Below are 22,260 nucleotides of genomic sequence, written 5' to 3' on the forward strand. Positions count from 1 at the left end.
GTGTGTGCAGTTGCATCATCTTGGAACAGAAATGATAATGTTAATCACAATGTTTTGTTTACAAGTTTTTTTAAATCCAGTGTGTTTTATGTGCCCGATGCTGTGCTGGATCCAGATTCGCGGCCCTTTACCATGCAAATGTGATGCCTTCAGTTTAAGACCATTTACCCTTCAGTTCAAATACCACCAAGCAGAGTGACTCATGCTTTAAAGGGGACCCCAACTGGCTCCCTGAAAATACACGTTTCTTGTCTAGGGCTTTCTAAAGACCAGAATATCTCTCTACATGTACCTTTGAATTCCCTTTTACAAGGGAGTTTCAAGTTTGAATTGAAGAACTACAGGAAACCAAATATGCCCCAAACCTGGGTTTAAGAGACCTGGTTCTGTCTAAGCTCTGCCACTCACTGACTAGCTGTGATGCTTGGACAAGGCTGTGATGCTTGGACAAGGCTCTCTACCCTCTCAGAACCAGTGTGGTACCTGTGTGTGGGGGGGTATCCACTGAGACAGAAAGCCCCTGCTGTTGCTGACAACAGATCTCAGCAGTGGATTAGTGTCTGTGGGAGAAATCCCTCCACTGCCTTTTAATCATTTTTTGGGTGCTTTTAAAAGGATCTCCCTACCCCTTTGGGGGCTTATTTTCATTGCAAATGGATTTCAGCATGTCTTTCCTCAAATCATTTCACTGTTCACCTTAGATAACTTTTCAGTGAGATCTCCTGTTCTTTTCTCTGAAAAATATTGAGGTGCTAATAACAATACAATCTTAATTAAATACGTGGCAGTGGAAATCACCCCTAGGGACCTGTGCTGTGGACACTTTTATAGTTGAGATATTGAAAAATCCAGCCAGGGCGCCTGGGTGGCTCAGTTGGTTAAGCGACTGCCTTCGGCTCAGGTCATGATCCTGGAGTCCCGGGATCGAGTCCCGCATCGGGCTCCCTGCTCGGCAGGGAGTCTGCTTCTCCCTCTGACCCTCCTCCCTCTCATGCTCTCTGTTTCTCATTCTCTCTCTCGCAAATAAATAAAATCTTAAAAAAGAAAAATCCAGCCAAAAATTTTAAAAATGGAAAATACATGTTTTGTACATTTAAAAAACATTTCATGGAGATGTGGTATATATATACAATGGAATATTATGCAGCCACCAAAAGGAATGAGATCTTGCCATTTGCAATGACATGGATGGAACTGGAGGGTATTATGTTGAGTGAAATAAGTCAAACAGAAAGACATGTATCATATGACCTCAGTGATATGAGGAATTCTTAATCGCAGGAAACAAACTGAGGGTTGCTGGAGTGGGGGGTGGGGTGGGAGGGATGCGGTGACTGGGTAATAGACACTGGGGAGGGTATGTGCTCTGGTAAGCGCTGTGAATTGTGTAAGACTGTTGAATCTCAGATCTGTACCTCTGAAACAAATAATGCAGTATATGTTAAGGAAAAAAAAAAAAGAAGAAGAAGAAGGTAGCAGGAGGGGAAAAATGAAGGGGGGGAAATCGGAGGGGTAGACGAACCATGAGAGACGATGGACTCTGAAAAACAAACTGAGGGTTCTAGAGGGGAGGCGGGTGGGAGGATGGGTTAGCCTGGTGGTGGGTATTGAGGAGGGCACATTCTGCATGGAGCACTGGGTGTTATGCACAAACAATGAATCATGGAACACTACATCAAAAACTAATGATGTAATGTATGGTGATTAACATAACAATAAAAAATAAAAATAAAAAACATTTCATGGGACCTTTGGATTGTACCAGTCTTAAAAAGGGAAGAAGGGTAGGAGGTACGAAAACTGAGTTAGGCCTTCCAAGCCTGTGCTATTGAGAAGTAATATTGGCCCTTGTTTTCTTGTCCTTGAAAGTTACATAATTTAAGGATTACCACATTACTCCTTGCCTAGGTTGTGGAGTTGAAGGAACTGGTTTTCCATGATGTAGAGTTGGGGCTTTTGCGGTAGGCGATGGATGGCTTCTACCTTCGTTTGTGATTATAATACCAGGAACTCCCCTTCAAGGCTGCATGCACATTTCTATCTGCTCTGTCTTCCCAGAATGCTTGCAGAAAAGTAGGTCGGCTTTGCCTTACAGAGAGATAAACAGGCAGAGAGCAGTTGAAACACTGCTGGGAAGGAAGAAGACATGCCCTCCTCCCTTTCTCTTCACTTCAGCCCCGGCTCATCTCTCCCTCTGAAAGGCTGTAGCATTTGTTACTTTAACCTCTTATCCTACCATTCATCACTACTGTATCATAAATAACTGTACTTTGTATGCTCAGTGCTGTTCTCTCCAAGTAAATCTTAACCTCTTTCCATGCAGAAGCCACTCTGGGTTTTTTTGGTTTGTTTTTGTTCTTTTGTCCCCTTCTCTGCCTCACCCAGGTTTGGGCACAAAGACTGAATTATTAACCTAGAAATGAAAGTAACTGCGAATTGAGACATTTGGTCTCTTAGCAGATCTGTGTATCTAAAGTACTAGGGGCTCCTAGTCCTACAGTACTGGAGCCACATTTCATAACCCACTGCTTACCGGTTAGGTAGAAGGGAAGCTCAGCTGGGTCTTGTGTTTTACCTGGCCTTTGAGGAGTCTTGTGTTCCAGTATGAGCTCTGACATTTACCTTTATTTTAACTTCACCTCACTGACCCTCTGTTTCCTTATCTATCAGATTCAAGTATTGAATATTGCCTAGGTCCTCTCCGGCTTCATCGGACTGTGAGCTGAGTCCTTCCTGGCCTCTGAACCCCTTTGCCCTGACTGCTGTCCAGCAAACTGCTCTGGAGGCCCACCTCACAGCTACCCTGTTGCAGGCGTTAGCAAAATGAGAGGAGCCTGGATTGATAAGAATGGAAGAAGGAGGGAAGGAGGGAGATGTCATTTTTCTGCTGAAAGTCATAGAACTATCTATATGCAAGCCTTCCAGATTATTATGGCATGAATCGGAGGGCCCCTGGGTGCTTCAGCTATCAATCTGTGTAATGGGGCTAATACTGCTTACAAAACAGCAGATAAAAGGCTCTTTGGTTTGTTTTTTAAGAAAAATTCAATAGAGAAGGAAGGGGTTGATGGTGATAGAAAGAGGGCAGACTTTTTAAACTCCTGCTTTGGCTTGTCCCAACCAGTTAACTGGAAGGAAGGCCCTGAAGCCAGATGTAGGGGAGCAGATAAAAAAAAAAAAAAGAGCACCGTGTTGTCCTGTTGATGAAGGCAAATCCCTGGACCCAGTAACTTAGAGCCTTCGGTACATGTGAGCCTAGAACTATGTCAGTAATTTGGGGAAATGTGGGATGGCAATGTTCTGCTGGGAGCTTGCAGAAGGATTTTCAAAAGAGAAGGGAAAAGGCGTATTTTACCAGTGACCAAACAATTGTGTTGATACTGATTGTTTTAGACTGGATCATTCAGTGTATTACTTGCAAAAGCTTTACACTTTGTTTGCTGAGGTCGAGTAAGGATTCCCTAAGAATAAGTCATGCCTGAGTCACCTCACTGTTTTGATGGGATTACCAGTCTGATAGATGATGACAATGCTGCTTTATTCAACATTTGAATTACTTACTTAAATGAACACAGACTAGATTGCATGCTTATCGGATTTGTATATAACATAAATATAAGTGGTGATGGGATCAAAATTCAAAATAGTCTTTAAGCATGGGAGTGACAAACAAAAATTCAGGCTGGTGGCCATGATTTCTATGTGGCTGGGAAAGAAGGGGATAAAATTGAGGAAACATATACTAGGAGCTTCAGTTTTATTTGTGATGTGTTCTTAAGCTAGATTTTGGGCAAGTGGTTGATTGTCATATTATTCTGTGTACCCTTTTTTATATGATATGTCTGACATTGTCCATAATATAAAAATAAGATTCAGAATAGCCTTGGAAGCCTGGATTGATGGGCTGAGATTATCAAGATGTCTTTTAATAGAGATATGTGTCATATTCTGATTTTCTAAAGAAAAGTCAAAATTATGTACATACAGGATGAGAGCTGTCTGGCTCCCTAGCAGTTTTTATGAAAAAAATCTTGGGAAATGGCATTTCCTGGTGAGTCCTGAGGAAGCAATGTGACACAGTTGCTGTTACCAGATAGTGAAGACTGTAGTCCAGACCCCTGAACTCTGCTGGTCAGATTAAACCTACATCATTGCGCTTCTTCTGTTATTCTGCTTTGGGCTTCCCATTTTAGGAGGGTCACCGATAAACTAATATTTATCCAGAGGAGATAACCAAGATGAGGAGGAAGCTAAACATCTGGAAATAGTTAGACTGGAAAAGATTTAGTCAGAGGCAACATGGTAATGGTCTTTACATACTTGAGAAGCTGCCATATGGCAGAAGGCACATAATTTCTTTCTTGTGCTCCCAAGGGGAAAGTAAGAGATAGATTTCAGATTTTAATATAAAGAAGAATTTTGTGAAAGTTAGCATTCTCCATCAGGGGAATGAACAGATTTCCATAACACTGAGCTGCAGGTCATTGAAAGTATTCAAGGAAAATTGATCACATGCAGGACATCTGAGGTTGAGTGAGATGACCAGCAGGGCATCTTTTTGAGGTGTCTTATTTTGGAACAGCTGAGCAACCTAGATGTATATTCCAGATGTGCAGTGAAAGAAATGATAAGCCTGCCTCTGAACCTATAACATGTTATTTGTACATTTTTATTTATGGGCTACTCTGTCTCCCAAAGAAAAGAAGTTGAGGTGCCATTCTTAGCATGGCCCACAGGGTCACAGTGGTCTGCTCCTACATGGTGCCCTGCAGCAGTTAATTCACTTAAATTTAGCTTCTAAGTAACTTCTATAACTTTGTTCTGGAGAGTTCTGAAAACACTTTTTTGGCCTATGGGATGTTATGTCTGAAAAGCATTCCTTATTAATTTAATTATCTTTTTTGTGGTTGCTATATTTTTCTCCATTCCATATGTTGGCTGAAACCACATTTGTTTTCTGACAAGTACAAGGAACATCTGAGTCTTTGAGAAAAGTCAGAGAGATGCCTTTCTGAAAAGTGATTAAAATAGATAACTCCTTGTTGTCCAAACTTCCTGAAGGCTCTTCTTTGAACAGAGATGCCTATAGAGAGAGAATATAAGAGTCCCCAAGCCTAGCCCATGACAAGAAGAGACCACTGAGAATAGGTCTTTGCCGGTGCTGTTAATGTAGGACTTGTTCCCACCTGTCCCTCCTAGAGGTCCAGAACTCCACCCCTCCTATGGTTACTGCTGAATTCCGTGAGCCTTTGAGATTGGGACTAAAGGTTAGGAATGTCCCTATACTGTCCTGATCTGCCAGCTATGGTTGGATGAAGGAAGGGAACTGCCTCCCATCAGTGTGTGGAAACTCTGACCTCTGGCTTTCCTAGTGTGACTCTGATACCAGGTCAGGCTCTGGGCAAGATCGTCAAGGTGCACATGTTCAGTCCTGCTCAGGGGTTTTCCAGCTGCTCCATTTTCCTCTTTGCCTACAAGCCAAAAACCTGTGCCCACTCCTTCCTTTCATACAGATGCGTAAATGACCCTGGTCATTACCTTCCTTGGGGCTATTTGTTGTATTACGGAGACATACATTTTGAAATACAGCAGTGAAAGTTGGTTTTGGAGTTTGGGGCCTTACACAGGGGAGGACCTAAAAGCAGAGATGGGAAGGTTGTTTCCTAATGCTGGTGATATCACAGTTCGGGCAGCTACCTACTCCATCTCCTTTCTACCATGGCCCTGCCTACCTAGTGCTTTATGGGGAATGTTGTGCTCACGGCCTTCTGAAATTCTGAATTTTACCCAAGGGTAACTGAGGTTCAGCATGTGGAATGAAATCATGTTTCCTGCATTGTGTGGCTTTTTTGCAAAGAGTACTGGTATAAAAGGATACTCCGTCATCTGTCACTGATTTTTATCTCTTAGTTCCTAGAGAGGGGCCTGGCCAACTTCATCTCTGGTGCCAGATCTCTTTAAGACCGTTTTCTAAATATGTTTTTGAGCAAAAGGAATGAGGAGTTCACCTCTTATGGAATGCATTGACAAAGCAAGCTAAAAAAACAAAACTTGTACGGACCAGCTTTTCTTCAGTGTTATCTGTTACTTCAACAGGCCAATTCAGGTCATGTTAGAACAAGTGATTTGATCTGCAAACGGCTTCATTCTTAGGTGAAATTTTTGACAATGATGATAATCCATGGCCTATTGCTGCCATTCACTCTAAAAGTTAGAATCCAATCAGTTAATAGATTGACGAAATAGTTGTTAAACATCTATTGCATACCTACCTAGTGTCAGGTCTTGGGAAAGATGCAAAGTAAAGAAAGGTCTTCATCCTTGAAGAACTTGCAAATCTAGCTAGTGAGATAAAACACATTGAATTTTAACCACTGAATTATGTGACAGATACACTAAAGACCAAGGGCCTATAAACAAGGGAAGAGCACCAGTACTCTTGGAGAAGTTCAGAAAGCTTTCCCAGTAGCAAGGCAGGAAAAGAATAAGGGAATTCAGTCTGCTGTCTTGAGGACCTTTAGAAATCCCCCGTGGTGATTAGCCCCTCACAGAAGACGAGAGAAAAGTTAGGCTGTCTACTCTGTAGACGGTTGGATCTAACAAGAGGAAGAGAGTTTTATGATTCATAACTTGGAAGTCATCATAAAGAACTTTGCTTTCACTTGAATCAAGGGTTGACCCAGGAAATTTACAAAATACATGGTTTGCTGCCTAACAAGAGAAACTGATAGACAGTCTTTGCTAATTTTAATAAAGGACAGTATTCGCTCCAACTTATACATTTAAGGCATATGGAAATAATAATAGTAGTAGGAAAACTATTACAAACATAGTAATGTTTAAATTTTAAGATATTTTAATGATATCTTTCCCTAAGGAGCTTTTATTTCCTTGGTCTTAATTACTTTCTCAAGAATTATAGCCAAGGTGCTCAGCAGGCATTTTTAATGCTGAATTGAAGGCTTTGACAGTAGCAAGCCCCAAATGCCAACTTAGGCGGTCATCTTATCCTACATAGTAGGGAACATTTTAAGATAAAAAAAATGTATGTCTTTCTCTTTAGGCAGCAAATACGAATTAGGGAATAGAGTAGGAAGGCAAAGATGAATTATAGTAGGCTTAAAATGAGGACAGGGGAAAATAATGACCCAGCGTGTTTGGAATATCTTTCCTTGACTGGCACAGTTTTTTCCCTCCCTCTCCCCTGGGCCTTGACCCTTACCAGTCTATTTATAATCTAGTTAAGGCAAGCTGCATTAGTCACATCAGCTGCACAAGATGCATTCACCCCCATATCCTTTTACTTTTTCCTTCGTATTTTATTTTCCTCACTCACCTTGAGCATTGAGACTTTTTTTTTTTTAAAGATTTTATTTTATTTATTTGAGAGAGAGAGTGAGAAAGAGAGAGCATGAGAGGGGGAAGGGTCAGAAGGAGAAGCAGGCTCCCCGCTGAACAGGGAGCCCTATGTGGGACTCCATCCTGGGACTCTGGGATCATGACCTGAGCCGAAGGCAGATGCTTAACCAACTGAGCCACCCAGGCGCCCCAAGCATTGAAACTCTTGACTGCTCATCTTGCCTCCCCCTCCACACCAGTTACAGATACTCTCTTCTTCGCCATTTATTCTTGTCTTCTACCTTATTTTGCAAGTGCTCTTCGTCACTAGTTCAACTGTCCCTTAAATATATTTGCTGAGGGCCTACTTTGTGTCGTTGCCCAAACCCAATGCCCTTACTTTCATCACCTCCCATTTGCAAGAGAAAATAGAGGCCAACAGGCCTAGACTCTCCATAGAGGCGCCCACTCTACCTCCCACCATAGTTCTGTAGTTTTATAGCCAGACATTTGGAAAAGTTTTTTTGTGTGTGTTTGCAGGCTCCACTCCCTCCCCTCTTATTCATTCCTTAAACTACTGGATGCTTCTTCTACCAGCTCACTGCAGCTGCCCCTGCAAAGATGCAATAGAAGTGACCTAGTCCCAGAAGCCACTGGATGCTTTTCAGTGCTCATCTTTCTTTACCTTTCTCTGGAATTTGACACTATTCCATACTCCCTTCTTCGTGACACTCTTTCCTCTGTGGCCTTCTTTGGCCATTACATCTCTGGCAGGACCCCTTCCTGCTGCCTCCCAAATATTGGTGTGCCTCTTTGCCCTACCCTCTGCTCTCTTCATTTTCACTTAGCATGCACTATCTGGGGTTGCTCCTCACATACAGTGATGTCCTAGATCTAGGACTGGTCCAGAATCATAGATTCATTGTTCTGTTGGCCAACTCCTTCTGCCTGTTCCGTAGACACCTGAAAGTCAGCAATTTCAAAACAAGCCCCCAGGTAATTCCTCTGCACCCTAAAGACTTAGACAGCCATCTCTTGGGCCTAGCACAACATCTAACATCACATTCCACCTGGCCAGCTGTAGTCAGAGGACCCCTTGAAAGGAAACATGTTCGAATCAGGACTGCCTGAGTATCACGAGGATCCTCCTGATGTCATTGACTATGTTCATGCATACTCAGTAATGAAGAAACATTGGTTTAAAAAGTCATTGACTTTTGATATCCCTCCAGTAAGTTTGGAATGATTTGCTTTTTTTCTTGTATTGATGATCATCAGTTTGAGATAGCAAGTGACAGGTGTTGGTACCTTTCTTTGGAGATGGAAAAGCCAAGGCCCAGAAGGAGTAAGCATCATATGTCCACAATAAAAATGTGATTCGTTAAGGAGTCAGTCTATGAGGACTGATTCATGTATTCATTTACTCAACAGATATTTACTGCAAACATCCGTTGTATGTCGGGCACAATAGAAATACAGTGGAGCACCAGATAGATAAGATTTTTGGCATAATGGGGTATCCCTTGTGTTATGCTGGTTCTTGGTGTCTGCCTTTGCTCTGATGATTTTTTCCATCAAATTAGTGATAAATGATAATAATTAGCAAATGTTTAACTCTGGGCCAGGCACTGTTTTAGGACTTGATACATACTGACTCATTAGTCATCATGACGACACTGTGAGGTCTATAACATTATTATCCCCATCCTACAGAGAGGACAGGTTGGGCCATAGACAGTTTAGAAATGAGCCCTAGGTCGTACTGCTAGGAAGTGGTAAGGCTGGGGTTTGAACCGGGCAGCCTCGCTCTGGCACCGAGGCTCTTTGCCACTGCCTGGCTACACTAGAACCTAACGTCACAGTACGGCTCTCTACCCATCTGTTTATGATGCTCCATGACATGCCAAAATTCACCTGCAATTTTAAAGAACAAACATTTGGACTTACTGTGCTTTCTTGAGATTGCCTCCCTCCACCCACCTTGGGCATTGCCCTGGCGGTGGTCGCATTTTCTAATCTGAAATCAGTAGAAAAGGAAGAAAAAGCTCACAGTTAAGCCCAAGTGGTTGTGACAGGTTGCTAAATAAAACTGGCTCAACTGAAGTTCTGAGATTCTTGAGAAATACTGAGAATTTCTTAAAAAGATATTTTCCTTATAATAGGAAATCGGGGTCATTGCACAGCTGTTGGTGTCTTAGCAAGGAGAAAATGTGTCTTGAGGCCCAAGAAGCATAAAGTCTTAATGAGATTATTTGTGGGCTGCTCCTTTTGCATAACTTTTAAACTGTTAGAGAATATATTTTTCATCTGTCTCTACCATCTTACATTTCCACGGGTGAAACTTCACAGAACTTTGCAAACCTTCAGAGTTGTTGAAAGAAAAAGAAAAAAATTACAGCAACAAACATTTACATAAGACACACAGTAGCTTACCTGATCATCCTCTTTTTTATTCTCTTAGAAAGAAGACAGAATCACAAGGCTATCAGTACATGTTGAAATTTTTTAAAATTGTCAACATTTTCTTATGTGGTAATCCTAAACTTCTCTGGAAAAATGGCCAGTCAGAATCAGTGAAGTGTTCAGACTACAGCCTATTATGAAATGAAGGTTTCATTACTCCAAACTGCATATAGTAACTTCGGGGAACTGCTCCAGTGGGTGGATACCAGTCTCATCTGGTTACTGTATAGTAGTTGATAACCCACAGCACAAGGCCTCTGAGGTAGGTTGAAATCTGCTGCCCCTCTGCCCTTCTTTCTCACTTTTGCATTTTTCGCAGGCACAGTCCCACCTCCCTCCTTCACTAACCAAAGACTCCTAGCCAAAACCCGCTGGGAGGCACTCTGAGAGCTAGATGTGCCCCCTGGGTGGTTTTTTTCTTTTGTAACAGAGAATTTCTGGCCTGGGATGTTTATGTCCTGGACACCGGTCCCCAAGAGATGGCCATATTTCTCCTAACTCTAAATGAAAACTCTCAGTCCCAAATGTAAACTTCAGCTCGGCTTCAGTCTAAATAATCACAAAATCAAAATTAGGTGGGCCCACACGAATGAGATTTTTCTCTTCAGTCTCTACAATGTCCAGAGAATTAACAAAAATATATATTTGTATGAAGGGCGATGCTATGTAAATAAGCATCTCCTTTTTGATCATTACAATAGTATAGAAAAAAGCCGTCTGTTTGGGTAGAAACTATGGAAATATATCTAGGTAGCCAAGGAAAAGCTAAATTGTTACTGAAGGATGTGTCACACAGACAAGAAAATAATTTACGAAGCAGTGGGTAGAAAATATTTTCGAACACTAAACAAGTGAGTCCCTTAAGGCTGTCCTTTCACGTGATGGGTAAATAATGTGGGTTTGTTTTTTGCTTAACTGTTTATTCTTTTTTTTTTCCCCAGAAGAATCTTTTTCCTATAAAGCCAGAGTTTAAGGCTCAGCTTCTTTTCAGCTTGGCTGAAATGAAAAGTGAAATTCATTTAATACTAATTATAACCTGCATAAGTCTAGTGAAGAGAAACTTAAGAAATGTAGTTCTTGTTTTCTAGCTGAGCTTCAGTGCTATATAATTAATATAATTCAATCACTTTTTGCCTGCTTTTTTTTTTTCTGCATGATTTAAGACATCAGAATTTAATTCATAGCCAGAATAAAAACTGGACTTAGGGAAAACTTGAAAAGACTAGAGGGGGATTTGTCTTCTGCCGCATGGTTGAACACGTCCCGAAAGTAGCAGCTTTGGAATGCCATGTCCTGATAGAATTCCCCATTGAACGCTGGCCAGCAGAGAGGCTTCCTAGCACTGTCCCCTTGTCTGCACTATGTGAACTGTCTGCCATGAGGGCCCTGAATAGAGCCAAGGGGCCTCCACAGGACTGCCTCAGAGCCTGACAGAAGGGCAGCAGTATCACAAGGCAAAAGCTGTGCGCTGGCTTTATAATCCCCAGGCTGTGGGTTTTGGAACTCAGCAGCCACCCTGGCTCAACCCGAGATAAATACTCCCAGTTCTAAGTAGGTTGGGGAATTCAAAGCCCTGCTTTTCCCAAGTCCTTCCACAACCAATCCATGACATGTTATGAGGTCTAAGTGGAATGGCCGTGTGTGGAGGGAAAATAAGGGAATGCTTTCTACTACTAATTAATATGAACTCCCTGGTAGTCCCTTTTCCCCTTAGGAATGGAGCTAGTCACAGGGCCGGATTCTAACCCCACTGTAGTCATTCACCCCGACCAGCTTTACTCCTAGGGTAGTTGAAACCTATCTGCAATGATTTCAGAAGTCTTAAGCAGTGCCTTCTGCCCACCCAGTTTTCTCAGATGCCTTCTCCATTTTGAGCTGAACTTGGAAATTTCACAGGTAGATTTTCATTATTTAAGTATATGGTTTCGATCCCTTCTAAAATGGAACTCCCACTGTGAGGCATATTACTTTTAAGTGATTATTAGTTATACCACAGTATGATTTAGTTTAAGTTTCTTGGGTTTTGACAGGAAGAGAAATAGAAGGCATTAGTTGGGTGAAGTGTTGGGGATGGGATAAGGCTGGTGGGGAGAGAGGATGCAGAACTTGGAACAAAGGCAGAAAGCAAGTTGCCACCCTCACACATGTGGCCTGGGTGAGGACTGCAGTGACTTCTTCCCCACCAGGATTTGTTTTCGTGCTTTCAGTGAAAGGGGGCATCCTGTTTTCTATTTACCTCTCCCTTCTGGCCGGGAAAGACTTAGAGGGTTTTTTGTTTTTGTTTTTGTTTTTGTTTTTTACAGCTTTGCCTCTTCCTTATCCCTTCTAGATGTGGTTCCATTTCCTTTCCAAGATGAAAGCTTGTCTTTGTCCCTTCCCAGAATAGTTCCAGGCAGCAGAACACAGTGAATCCTTCCAGATAAAAGACCCTGCTGATAAAATGCCAGATTGTTATCAGAGAAGTGAAGTGAGGGGAGTCAAGTCCCTACCATTAATTACCTAGTTACAGCTCTGTTTATATCCTGTTCGTTTGGGGGCATGTTTTCCTTGGACAGCTTCTTGTCTGTGTTCTGAACTGCAGTCTGATGTTTGTAAAAATCCCAAAGGTCAGGGAATAGTGGGTTCCTTATTTTCCGAAAGGTTTAATGGCAAGGAAGAGAATATCAGAATTTCTATCTTCCATCTGGAAGGAAATGGACAAATGGGTTTGGTGGTTCATTCTTCACCTCAAGCATGCAAACCCTAGTGTGTTGAATGAACTCTGACTTTGAATACTTAGCCAAGAAGTTACCTGGAAATAGAATGACATTTATCTCTGTGAAGCCATGAGTATCAACCAGTGAATAACTGATTATCTAGACATTGAGGCCAGAGTCTAAAATGTCCTAAAACTGCCTGGAAAATGTACTTAATGCTACTGAACTGTACACTTAAGAATGTGTAAATTTTATGTTATCTATATTTTATCACAATAAAGATAAATAAATGAATGAATGAATAATGCTTGCTTCCTGGCAGCTCCAGTACTTGGTCTCAGTTGGAAATACCAAAGGGTTGGGTTACATGGTCTGCTTTATTTTGAATGGAATTATTGTTGCATGTAAGGCATTATTCACCCTTTTAAGAGCCGTGAGGCTGTGAGCACCGAGCACTGAGCAACTTGATGAACGCCAGGTAAAGAAACTGTTTTGCCACCATCATCTGGATGTACTGGGACATTTGGGGACTGGAAGAGCCCTGTCTTGAAAATGATTGATTCTAAACCACTATAGCCACTCTCCTTCCACAAATGTAACCAAAGAGGGGAATAAGGTCTCTTGATGGCTGGAATAGTAGGTAGCATCTATTGCTCTGATGCTCAAAGAGTGGTGCTGAAATGCACCATGACCAGAAGGAGTATTAGGTGACTTAACCTCCTTTGTGGCACCTGGCAGTCATTAAGTGGTCAAGCACATGTTTCTTCACCGAATTAAACTCGCACCTGACCTTATACTGTCCTGTCAGGTTCTGTCCTCAGCCCAACCCATTTTTGTTATAAGGCACTTGACCTGTGACTCAGCCAGTTCTTTCAGCTTTACTGGTGATGGGGTTCTTTTTGAAGACTGCACTGTTGCCTTTTTTTTTTTTTTTTTACTAGACCAAGAAACTTCTTAAGCCCTGCAAACATGTTCCCTGGTGACCTAGCTGCGGCATGAATTTCAGGGTAGAAAAAAAGAAAGAATACGAATATAACCCTATTCCAAATCTGAAACTTTCTTTCTCGTTAGCCCCGGAAGTCCTGAACTCAGAACCCTGACTAAAAGGTGCTTCTTTTTACCCTGTGTAAGTGTGTGCTTAGGCACTTGTTCCTACCATCCTTTGAAGAAGTTGTGAGACATTCATCATGGTTTCAGCAATACTTTTCTCAAATTTAGTATTTTCTGTAGAAAGGCAAGAAAATATAGGAACCTAGGAAGAAGCTAAAGTAAATTTAAAATATATAAAACTTGGGGCGCCTGGGTGGCTCAGTCGTTAAGTGTCTGCCTTCGGCTTGGATCGTGGTCCCAGGGTCCTGGGATCGAGCCCCACATCGGGCTCCCTGCTCGGCGGGAAGCCTGGTTCTCCCTCTCCCACTCCCCCTGCTTGTGTTCCCTCTCTCGCTGTCTTTCTTTCTGTCAAATAAATAAATAAATAAATCTTAAAAAAATAAAATAAAATACATAAAACTCATTTTGAGTGAAACCAGTAAAAATAAGCCCTGACCTTTTCTTATAGGTAAGAAAAATTAGAATTTTTTTTAAAAAGTATTCTTTTAGGAAATAAAAGGTTTTGCCAGAAATAGCATGGGTGATTAAAGCAGTCTAGTGTGAAAGACACATCTTAAAAAATCTCCACTTTAAAAAAATAAAATTTCTTTGCTCTCTTCTTGACTAATGGTTTTGTCAGAATAATCATTTAAATAATAAATGAAATGCTTTGAAGTATATAGGGGAGTGGAGAACTTTTCGGTGCCTTGTACGAACTGGTGATACAGATTATAAACTGAATGATGGCAAATTCCACCAGTTTACCTAGGATCCAAATATTAGCAAATGTCACCACAGCCATAGAAATCTACTGATGAAATCATGACGATGAATGGAAGTGATCCAGATTGTTTAATTTTCCTTTGAAATGTTGTATTTATTAGATCTTAACACCCAAAAGTTAAACAGTATTGAATTTCACACATAGCACCGTATTTTTAATCTTAGGTTGAAGGTTATATCCTTGGCTTGATTGAAGAATGACTCATGTAATTTGCACTGACTTTTTTTCTTTCTTTTTTTGATGGGCAAGGAGGGAAGCTGAGAAGTAAGATGATACTGAATTGAGGCTAAGTTTATTAAATTCAAATGAAAATAAATAAATGTCAATAATTTTCTTGTTTCTTTTTATATTCATGTATATACCTTCTATAAAGATTCCTTGGAATGCTACTTTTGCTTGAAATGCAATATAAAATATCTCTTGGCCACTAAAATTAGCAGTGGGAATTAGTGATTTTTTTTTTCCAGTAAATGTATCGAACTGTATCACAGCCCAATCCTTCAGTGGCATGTACTTGTTGGAGGATGTGGCCAGAATTCTTTATTGACATGTTCCCCATCTTAAAATACAATCACCATGAAATTAATGTATTAAGCCTTAGTCACAATCCAGGGAAGAACTTAAAGGTAATGTGATTCTCCTTATAATTAGTAACCTAATGAAATGCTGGAGAGTTTCAGTCGTAAAGCAGTGTACCTTGCTTCCGAACAAAGATAACACCACCACTGAAATTGTATAGTTGTAACACTAGTATATTTTTAATTAGTGGTAGGGTATGTGTGTGTGTGTGTGATCAGTTTTGTTTCATCTTTAAACTTTGCACAGTGGTCTCCATTGTGTATTCATTTGGACTATATTAAATAACAGTGTACTAACTTGGCTTCTGTTTTCTCAGTATTTGGCATGATTCAAACTGGGATGAGTTGAAATTTGCCTTTTTGCTATGGAATAAGCAAAAATAAAAGATATTAGGAAGCAGGTTTAATCTACTCAAGATGGGGAAAAATATCTGTTTAACCTTAATAACCACATGGAAAATCCTACTGCTAAATGCAGATGTGTTTATTAAAGCTGGCCCAACAAATCTGGCCTTGCTCAGTTGAATGGTTTGAGTTGTCAAGTGTACATAAGTGTAACAAAATTGAATTTCTTTTAACATGTGTTACTGCTGTTCAGTCCTGTGGTGGTTAAAAATGTCTCATAGTTGAGGCACACAGGTTTTTGCAACTGGCGCAGGCAATCGAGGCAGACAGACCTAACTTTGAATCCCAGCTTGTTCATTCACTCCGGTTTTGAGCTTGGGCAAGTCACTTAATCTCCCTCAGCCTGTCCTAGAACAGCATGTTGATTGGGAACAATTGTCCCAGGAAAAAAAAAAAGTTTTTGTGTTTTCATTCTTATATGATTAATCGTTAGGATTTCAGTGTTTATTGATTTGATTATTTAAGAGGGCACCAGGAAAAGTTCATTCTGGTCATAAAAGTTCAAAGGAAATAGCTGAGCCTGTTTGATCTTAGGAAGGGAAGACTTGGGATGTTGTGCGGGTGGGGCTGGAGGCAGAGAAGGGAAAACCAGACGGGCTGTGGATAGCAGAGTAACTTTTCTAAAGTACGTGAAAGGTTATTCTTTAAAGCCAGCCTTATGGAAGTCTAATTGGTATAAAGTAAAGTGCACGTTTAATGTGTACTATTTGATGAGTTTATGCCCCCATAAAACCATCACCCCTGTCAAGATAGTGAACACATCATCACCTATGAAAGTTTCCTCGTGCCTCTTTGCAATCTTCTCCAGCCACCCTGCTCCCGTTGCCTGGCAACAGCTATTTTGTGTTCTGTCACCATAAATTAATTTGCATTCATACAATTTCCATTCATATAAATGGAATTCTACATTATGTGTTCTATTTTGTCTGGCTTTATACCTCAGCATTATTAATTTTGAGAGTCATCCATGTTATTATGTGTATCTGTTCCCTCTTATCACTGAATAGTATTTCATTGTACCGATGTACCACAAGTTTTTTACAGATGCACCTGTTGCTGGACATTGGTGCTGTGTCTAGTTTTGACTATTTCAAATAAAGGCACTAGGAATATTCATGTACAAGTCTTTGCATTGACCTATGTCTTCATTTCTCTAACATAAACACCTAGGAGTGGAATGAGTAGGTTGTGTGGGTGGCGTCTTTTAGCTTTTTATGTCAAATGTTTTCCACAGTGATTGTACCCTTTTACATTCCCACCAGCAAAGAATGAGAGTTCCAGTTGTTCCATATCCCAGTCAACTCTTGGTATGCTCTACCTTTAATTTTAGTCTTTCTAGTGAGTGTGTAATAGTATCTCATTGTGGTTTTAATTTGAACTTCCCTAATGACAAAGGATGCTGAGCATCTTTACATGTGTTTATTTGCCATCCATATATCTTCTTTGTTGGCATTTGAGTTCAGAGTTTGACCCAGTTTTGTTTTAAATTGGGTTGTTTGTTTTCTTATTATTTAGAATATATTCTGGACACAAGTCGAAAAGTTATGCTTTTCTACATAGATTCATTTATTTCCCTGGCATGTAGAATCAGCAAAAAGAAATTAAGTTGCAGCAGGGAAGAGTATAATTATACCTAAGTACTTTTTGACTGTGATACTAACGTGGGCATTGGGGCAACCAAAGGAGGATATAAAACTTTCCCTGAGGTATTTAAAAATACGGTTGGCGTTTGGATGCTGTAGGCTTGCTGATGTATGACTCAATTTATCTAATTGCAGTCTTCATTTGAGGAAAGAATCTTTCCTGGGGTGGGTCTGTTGCAAACATCTCAATATTCCTTACTCTTTTGTGCTTTTTTTTTTAGGCCAAATATATGCAATTTCTTGGAATTTTTCAAAACTTTCCATGTACTTTATGGTTTTTTAAAATTCATTTTCTCTGATTTTTATCTTGAAATGTTGCTATGAAACAGAGGAGGGTCATTCAGGGGCATTAATTGGCTTTAGCAAAAACAAATTGCAATCTCTGGAGAGTAATGAAATCCAAAGAAATGCTCAAATTTCTCTTATCCAGCAGTAGCACAAAGCATTGTTTTAGCTGATAATATTGGGAAGATTCATTTAACTCTTTGTAGAGGCAAAATAATTAACTAGATTCTAGAGAAGAGGTTCTACATGATTAAAGAAGTCGGGTGGTTTTTAGCTTGTGGAAGGGAAGAGCAAGGGGTGATTTAATGACAGGATTCCAATACAGTTAATGAAGGGTTTTCCTGTGTGTCGAAAACACTGGTCATTTGTTCTCCAACTCCAGAGAGGCTCAAACTAGAGAAAATTGGCTCCAAGTATAGAAAGATTGAGTCTGAGTAGTGTTAGACATAAAACTTTTATTATTGGCATCAATATTATTATGAGATTGAGCAATGGAACAAGTCAAGAAAGGTCATAAAGATATTTTAAAATAAAAAAGATAGCTATCTGCCTGGGATGTTTAAATGTCCATTGAATTATAGGATTTGGTTATTGAAGGGGACCTTAGAGATGACTTATTCTAATCTCCTTTTGCAGATGAGGCTGTGAAAAGACATTATGTAATTTGCCCGTGGCCATATTGCTAGATGCTAATATTTTACTCTGAGGATGTTTTAAAAGTAGCCTCACTCCAGAGACACCAAGGGGCTCATGTGAGGGTTTCTGCTTCACAGCAGCTTTCACTCCACCAAAGTAGTCACTTGCCAATTAAGAGCCAATGTACTGACCTGTATGTGTCTCTTCTTGTCATTAAAAATGTTAAGGATTTCTCTTCTTGGACATTTTGAACTTGTCTCTAAATAAATGCTATACCTTAAATGACTGTAGATGATTTGAGCAGAGGTGATCAGTATCAGTCGAGGTCAGCAGAGGACACTGCCACAACCTTTGGGGATCTGTCCCAGTCTGGTACAGGGTTCCTCATTAACTTCTGGTTGATGGCTGTGCTACAAAGAGTATAATTTGGTGGATGACTTTGGGTCAGTTATTATGTCCTGGTGACTAATTTGCCTTTCTTAAAGATAATATATTATAGGGGTGCCTGGGTGGCTCAGTCGGTTAAGCATCTGCCTTTGGCTCAGGTCATGATCCCAAGGTCCTGGGATCGAGCCCTGTATCAGGCTCCTTGCTCAGCGGGGAGCCTGCTTCTCCCTCTCCCTCTGCCTGCCGTTCCCCCTGCTTGTGCTCGCTCGCTCTGTCAAATAAATAAAAATCTTTTTAAAAAAAGATAATATAGAGCTTTAGGTTTCGTTTTGGAAAACACTGGTTAGAGCAGTAGGAAACATTTCTAGGCCACCAGTTCATTATGTATAGGGTCTGCAAATATGAGTTCTAACCATTGGAGTTAAGTAGCATAAATGGCTTACAAAGGATTACACATCCATTACCATAAATGAAAGAAATTGGCACAATGCAATTTATTTGATTGTCGTTACATTTTTTTTTGGAACTCATTCTGTACATGTTCCCACTAGACCATCTAGAGCAAAAGCCTACATATGTTTATATTGTATTATATAGTTATTTTAAAGGGTTTTTATGAGTACTAAAAATGTGATAAAATATTCAAAAATACCTAGCATCTTGGCTGATCTAGTAGGCACACAGTGAATGATCCTACCTTCCCTTCTTTTTTCCTTTCTTGAGTTTTAGTCTTAGGTATTGGAATCTTTCAGAAACCTAACAAATTCTTGTCAAAAGGGAAGTTTGTTCACATTTAAAAGTGTTTATTTAAAAATTATCATCAGTGGGCACCTGGGTGGCTCAGTCGTTAAGCGTCTGCCTTCGGCTCAGGTCATGATCCCAGGGTCCTGGGATCGAGCCCCGCATCGGGCTCCCTGCTCGGCGGGAAGCCTGCTTCTCCCTCTCCCACTCCCCCTGCTTGTGTTCCTGCTCTCGCTCTCTCTCTGTCAAATAAATAAATAAAATCTTTAAAAAATAAAAAAAAATTATCATCAGTGTATGCTGAGCACTCACTTGACTCACAGGATTTTAGATTTTATGAGATTTTAATATCTTTTCAGATATAATCACCTGAAGAGTCAGGTTCTGTTGGTTCAAGAAAGATTTACTTGGCACCTCTGATTTGCTCAGCCAGTCTTGGGCTAGATTGAGGATGCTTTGAATGCCAGAATGAGAAATTTGTATTTAATGTGGCAGTAGAGAGCTATCATTGGTTCTGAAACACTGGAAAGCTAAAAACAAAACTTTTTCAACTGGACCAAAAACATTCCTTCCTGAACCTTCTCCCTATATATATTAGATTAAAAAGAAGAAGGTAAATTCTCTCTATACCTTTGTGTAGTCTGTTGAGTTGACCACCCAGTCCTGTGTTTGTGAACTGGAAACCGCTCATGGTAAATATGGAACCACACGTTGTGAAGTTTAATGGAGTGACTTTCAGCTCTATGAAATTGCTTCGAGAACTTGGCCTTTGAGCAGTGACCATCATCCCAAGGAGACCCTTGGGACTGTTCAGGACTGTTTTCTCTGAGCCACACACTACCTGCAAGGAAAGAAGGAAGACATGCTATTATGTTCAGTCCCTTTAGAGAATCACTGGCTGCCTGATTGTGCTCATCTCTCAGCCTTTTGTGGAGCCAGAGTAGAAACAATGTGAGGGCTTTTGCTATTGAGAAGAATGTGAAGCTCTTTCACTCAGTCTGCATGAGGGGCCGCCTCAGCTCCTGCCCTGCACACAGCTGATCCCAGCCCGGGAGCCCTGAGGGTAGATCCAGAGTGCTTTTCCAGCTGTCCACGAGGAGGCCAGTACACCAGTATGCAACTTACTGATTCAGGGTCAGAGAGAACACCCACTCACGCACGGGGAGGGAAGACTATGCCAAAATCTCCGACTAAATCTACTGATTATTTTCATTGTTTAGGCAAGTTTTATGCTGTTTATGTTAGATATCTGTATTTTTTCCCCTTTATAATACTCCATTTTATTTTGGGTAAAGACCAAAATTAATGATTCCCTTTTAATCTCTAGGGCTTCCGAAGTCTTTGTATTTATGTTGCTATAAAGTCTTTTTCATGTTTTTCCCAGAGTCAGGAAAGAATCATTGTTAAGTTAAGGTACACCACATTTCATTGCTCCAGAGAGTAAAACCCCTTCTTTCCAACTGTCTAGACCGTTTGGTTGGAATCTGAAAAATTCAGTTTCAAATTGAATTTATCTAGGCAAAAAATAATGGAAGAATGAAATGAAATTGCAGATGAAATATAATTTTCATACTTCGTCTGTATATTTTGATATCAGCAAGTAACCTGGGATTCGCATTCAGCAGTCATGCATCCTTTCATTTATTTAAGACATGTTTGTAATTCTAAATAATTAAAGAGCATTATTCAAAGAGCTTTTTGAAGTGAGTACCATGCTAGAAAACTTCCTCCGCCCCTGCTGGAAAATTCCCTCGCTGTATTTCCTAGCACCAAAAGGAGTGGTGTGGATGCAAGTAGCCAGTGTCAGTGCACCCGAGCCCCTGTGTTTTTGCCACAGACGTGGCTTAGTGCTGTGCCCAGCGCTCGCAGGGGCAAGTGGAGGGGTGTCCCTGTGATGGAGGCTAATTCCCAGCTCCTGGCAGCTGCCATTTTCACCACTTAGGGATTAACAGCCTGTGACTGGTCAGGCTGTGTAAAGCTCTGGTAACTTGGAGGCGAAGTGGAGGTGATCTTCGGAGAATGTGTCTTCTATGGCTTAACTCTGTGGTTGGGCTGTCCCAGGTGGTTACACACTGCCGTTTTCAGATGTTCTCTTGTGGTTTATTATTGTCAGCATTTCTTCATAAAAACATTTTTTAAAAAAGGTTCCACTGTGTTGTTTGGAGTTAATTTGCAAAGAGCAGTTACCGCTTTGAGCTGCCCGGTAGATAAACATTTAAACGAAACGTTCTGCCTGCAGATACATATATATTTTTTCTGTCCATGAGAGCTGGCAGTGTGCAATTTCTAGTTGAGCTGCTGTCTGCTGCTTTTATTTCTCTCTCACCACCCAAACCAAGGATTTTAAAAAATCAGACTTCAAAAGTCCTGAACCCATTATCCTTCCAAGAAATATATTTGAATAAAGAAATTCATGAGCTGTGCAGAGGGCAAGATTATAGTAAATGCAACTTTTAAGTGCTAGCGGTTGGAATTGCAGGAAAAGGAACACAGAGTTCAGGTGGTGATAGGGCCTTTGATGAACTGAAAATTGGTATAGGAAGGACAAGTAGAGAATCTGGCAACCTTGATGGGCACTGAACTCACCTGAGAATGTGGGAGAAGGGCTTCAGGAACGCCACATTTATAACAAAAACATATGTAATAGTCACAGGACGCACCGAAATGTCTGCGTTTTCAAACTCACTGGTACAGACTTTTTTTTTTAGTGGTTTCTCTCTTTTGTGCACACACACATACCCCCACACACACACGTACATGTTTCCTGAAAGCAAGATTTGAAACTAGGAACTATACACAATGGAAAGGAAAAAGAACTCTTTGGTGAAACAGCATTAGAAACAGGAATGGAATAAAATTTGGGCCCTGGACCTGAAGAATGAAGGCGGTGGGCCTCTCATAAACCAGCCAGTTGCCCCAAAGAAACTCAATCTTCCATCTGTCTTTTCCAGCTCCTTTGGTGGGGAGGGGGAAGGGTAGCCTTTGTGAGCCCTTGAAGCGTGTTTGATACAAGCAAGGCTCTGTGTCCTCAGCCAGTGGTTGAGCTAGAGAACACTAGAGAGTTTGTACATGTGTGGATAAAGCTTTTAAGTTTGAAAGGTATTCCACCTGTTTGCTTTAATAATAGCTACCGCTTACCAATCACTAACTCATAGGCATTGCATCTCATATGCTTTATCTCATTTAGGCTTCACAACAGGGCCATGAGGTCATTT

General features: G+C 40.7%; 1 protein-coding gene across 10 annotated transcripts in view; it reads left to right on the forward strand.

The window, feature by feature from the left end:
- THADA (THADA armadillo repeat containing) overlaps positions 1-22,260 on the forward strand; it is a 323,874-nt gene that overhangs the window by 145,562 nt on the left and 156,052 nt on the right. The window contains exon 29 of one of the 10 annotated variants that reach the window (XM_035001682.1): positions 9,800-12,778. The exons of the other annotated variants lie outside the window; for them this stretch is intronic. Within the exon in view, the coding sequence (XP_034857573.1) occupies positions 9,800-9,941 (142 nt within the window). The 3' untranslated portion in view covers positions 9,942-12,778. Of the gene's footprint in view, positions 1-9,799; positions 12,779-22,260 lie in introns of those variants that run through there. 10 annotated transcript variants of the gene reach the window in all.

This window comes from Mirounga leonina, unplaced genomic scaffold (genome assembly GCF_011800145.1).
Source record: "Mirounga leonina isolate KUSES-001 unplaced genomic scaffold, KU_Mleo_1.0 Mir_125, whole genome shotgun sequence".
NCBI lineage: Eukaryota > Metazoa > Chordata > Mammalia > Carnivora > Phocidae > Mirounga > Mirounga leonina.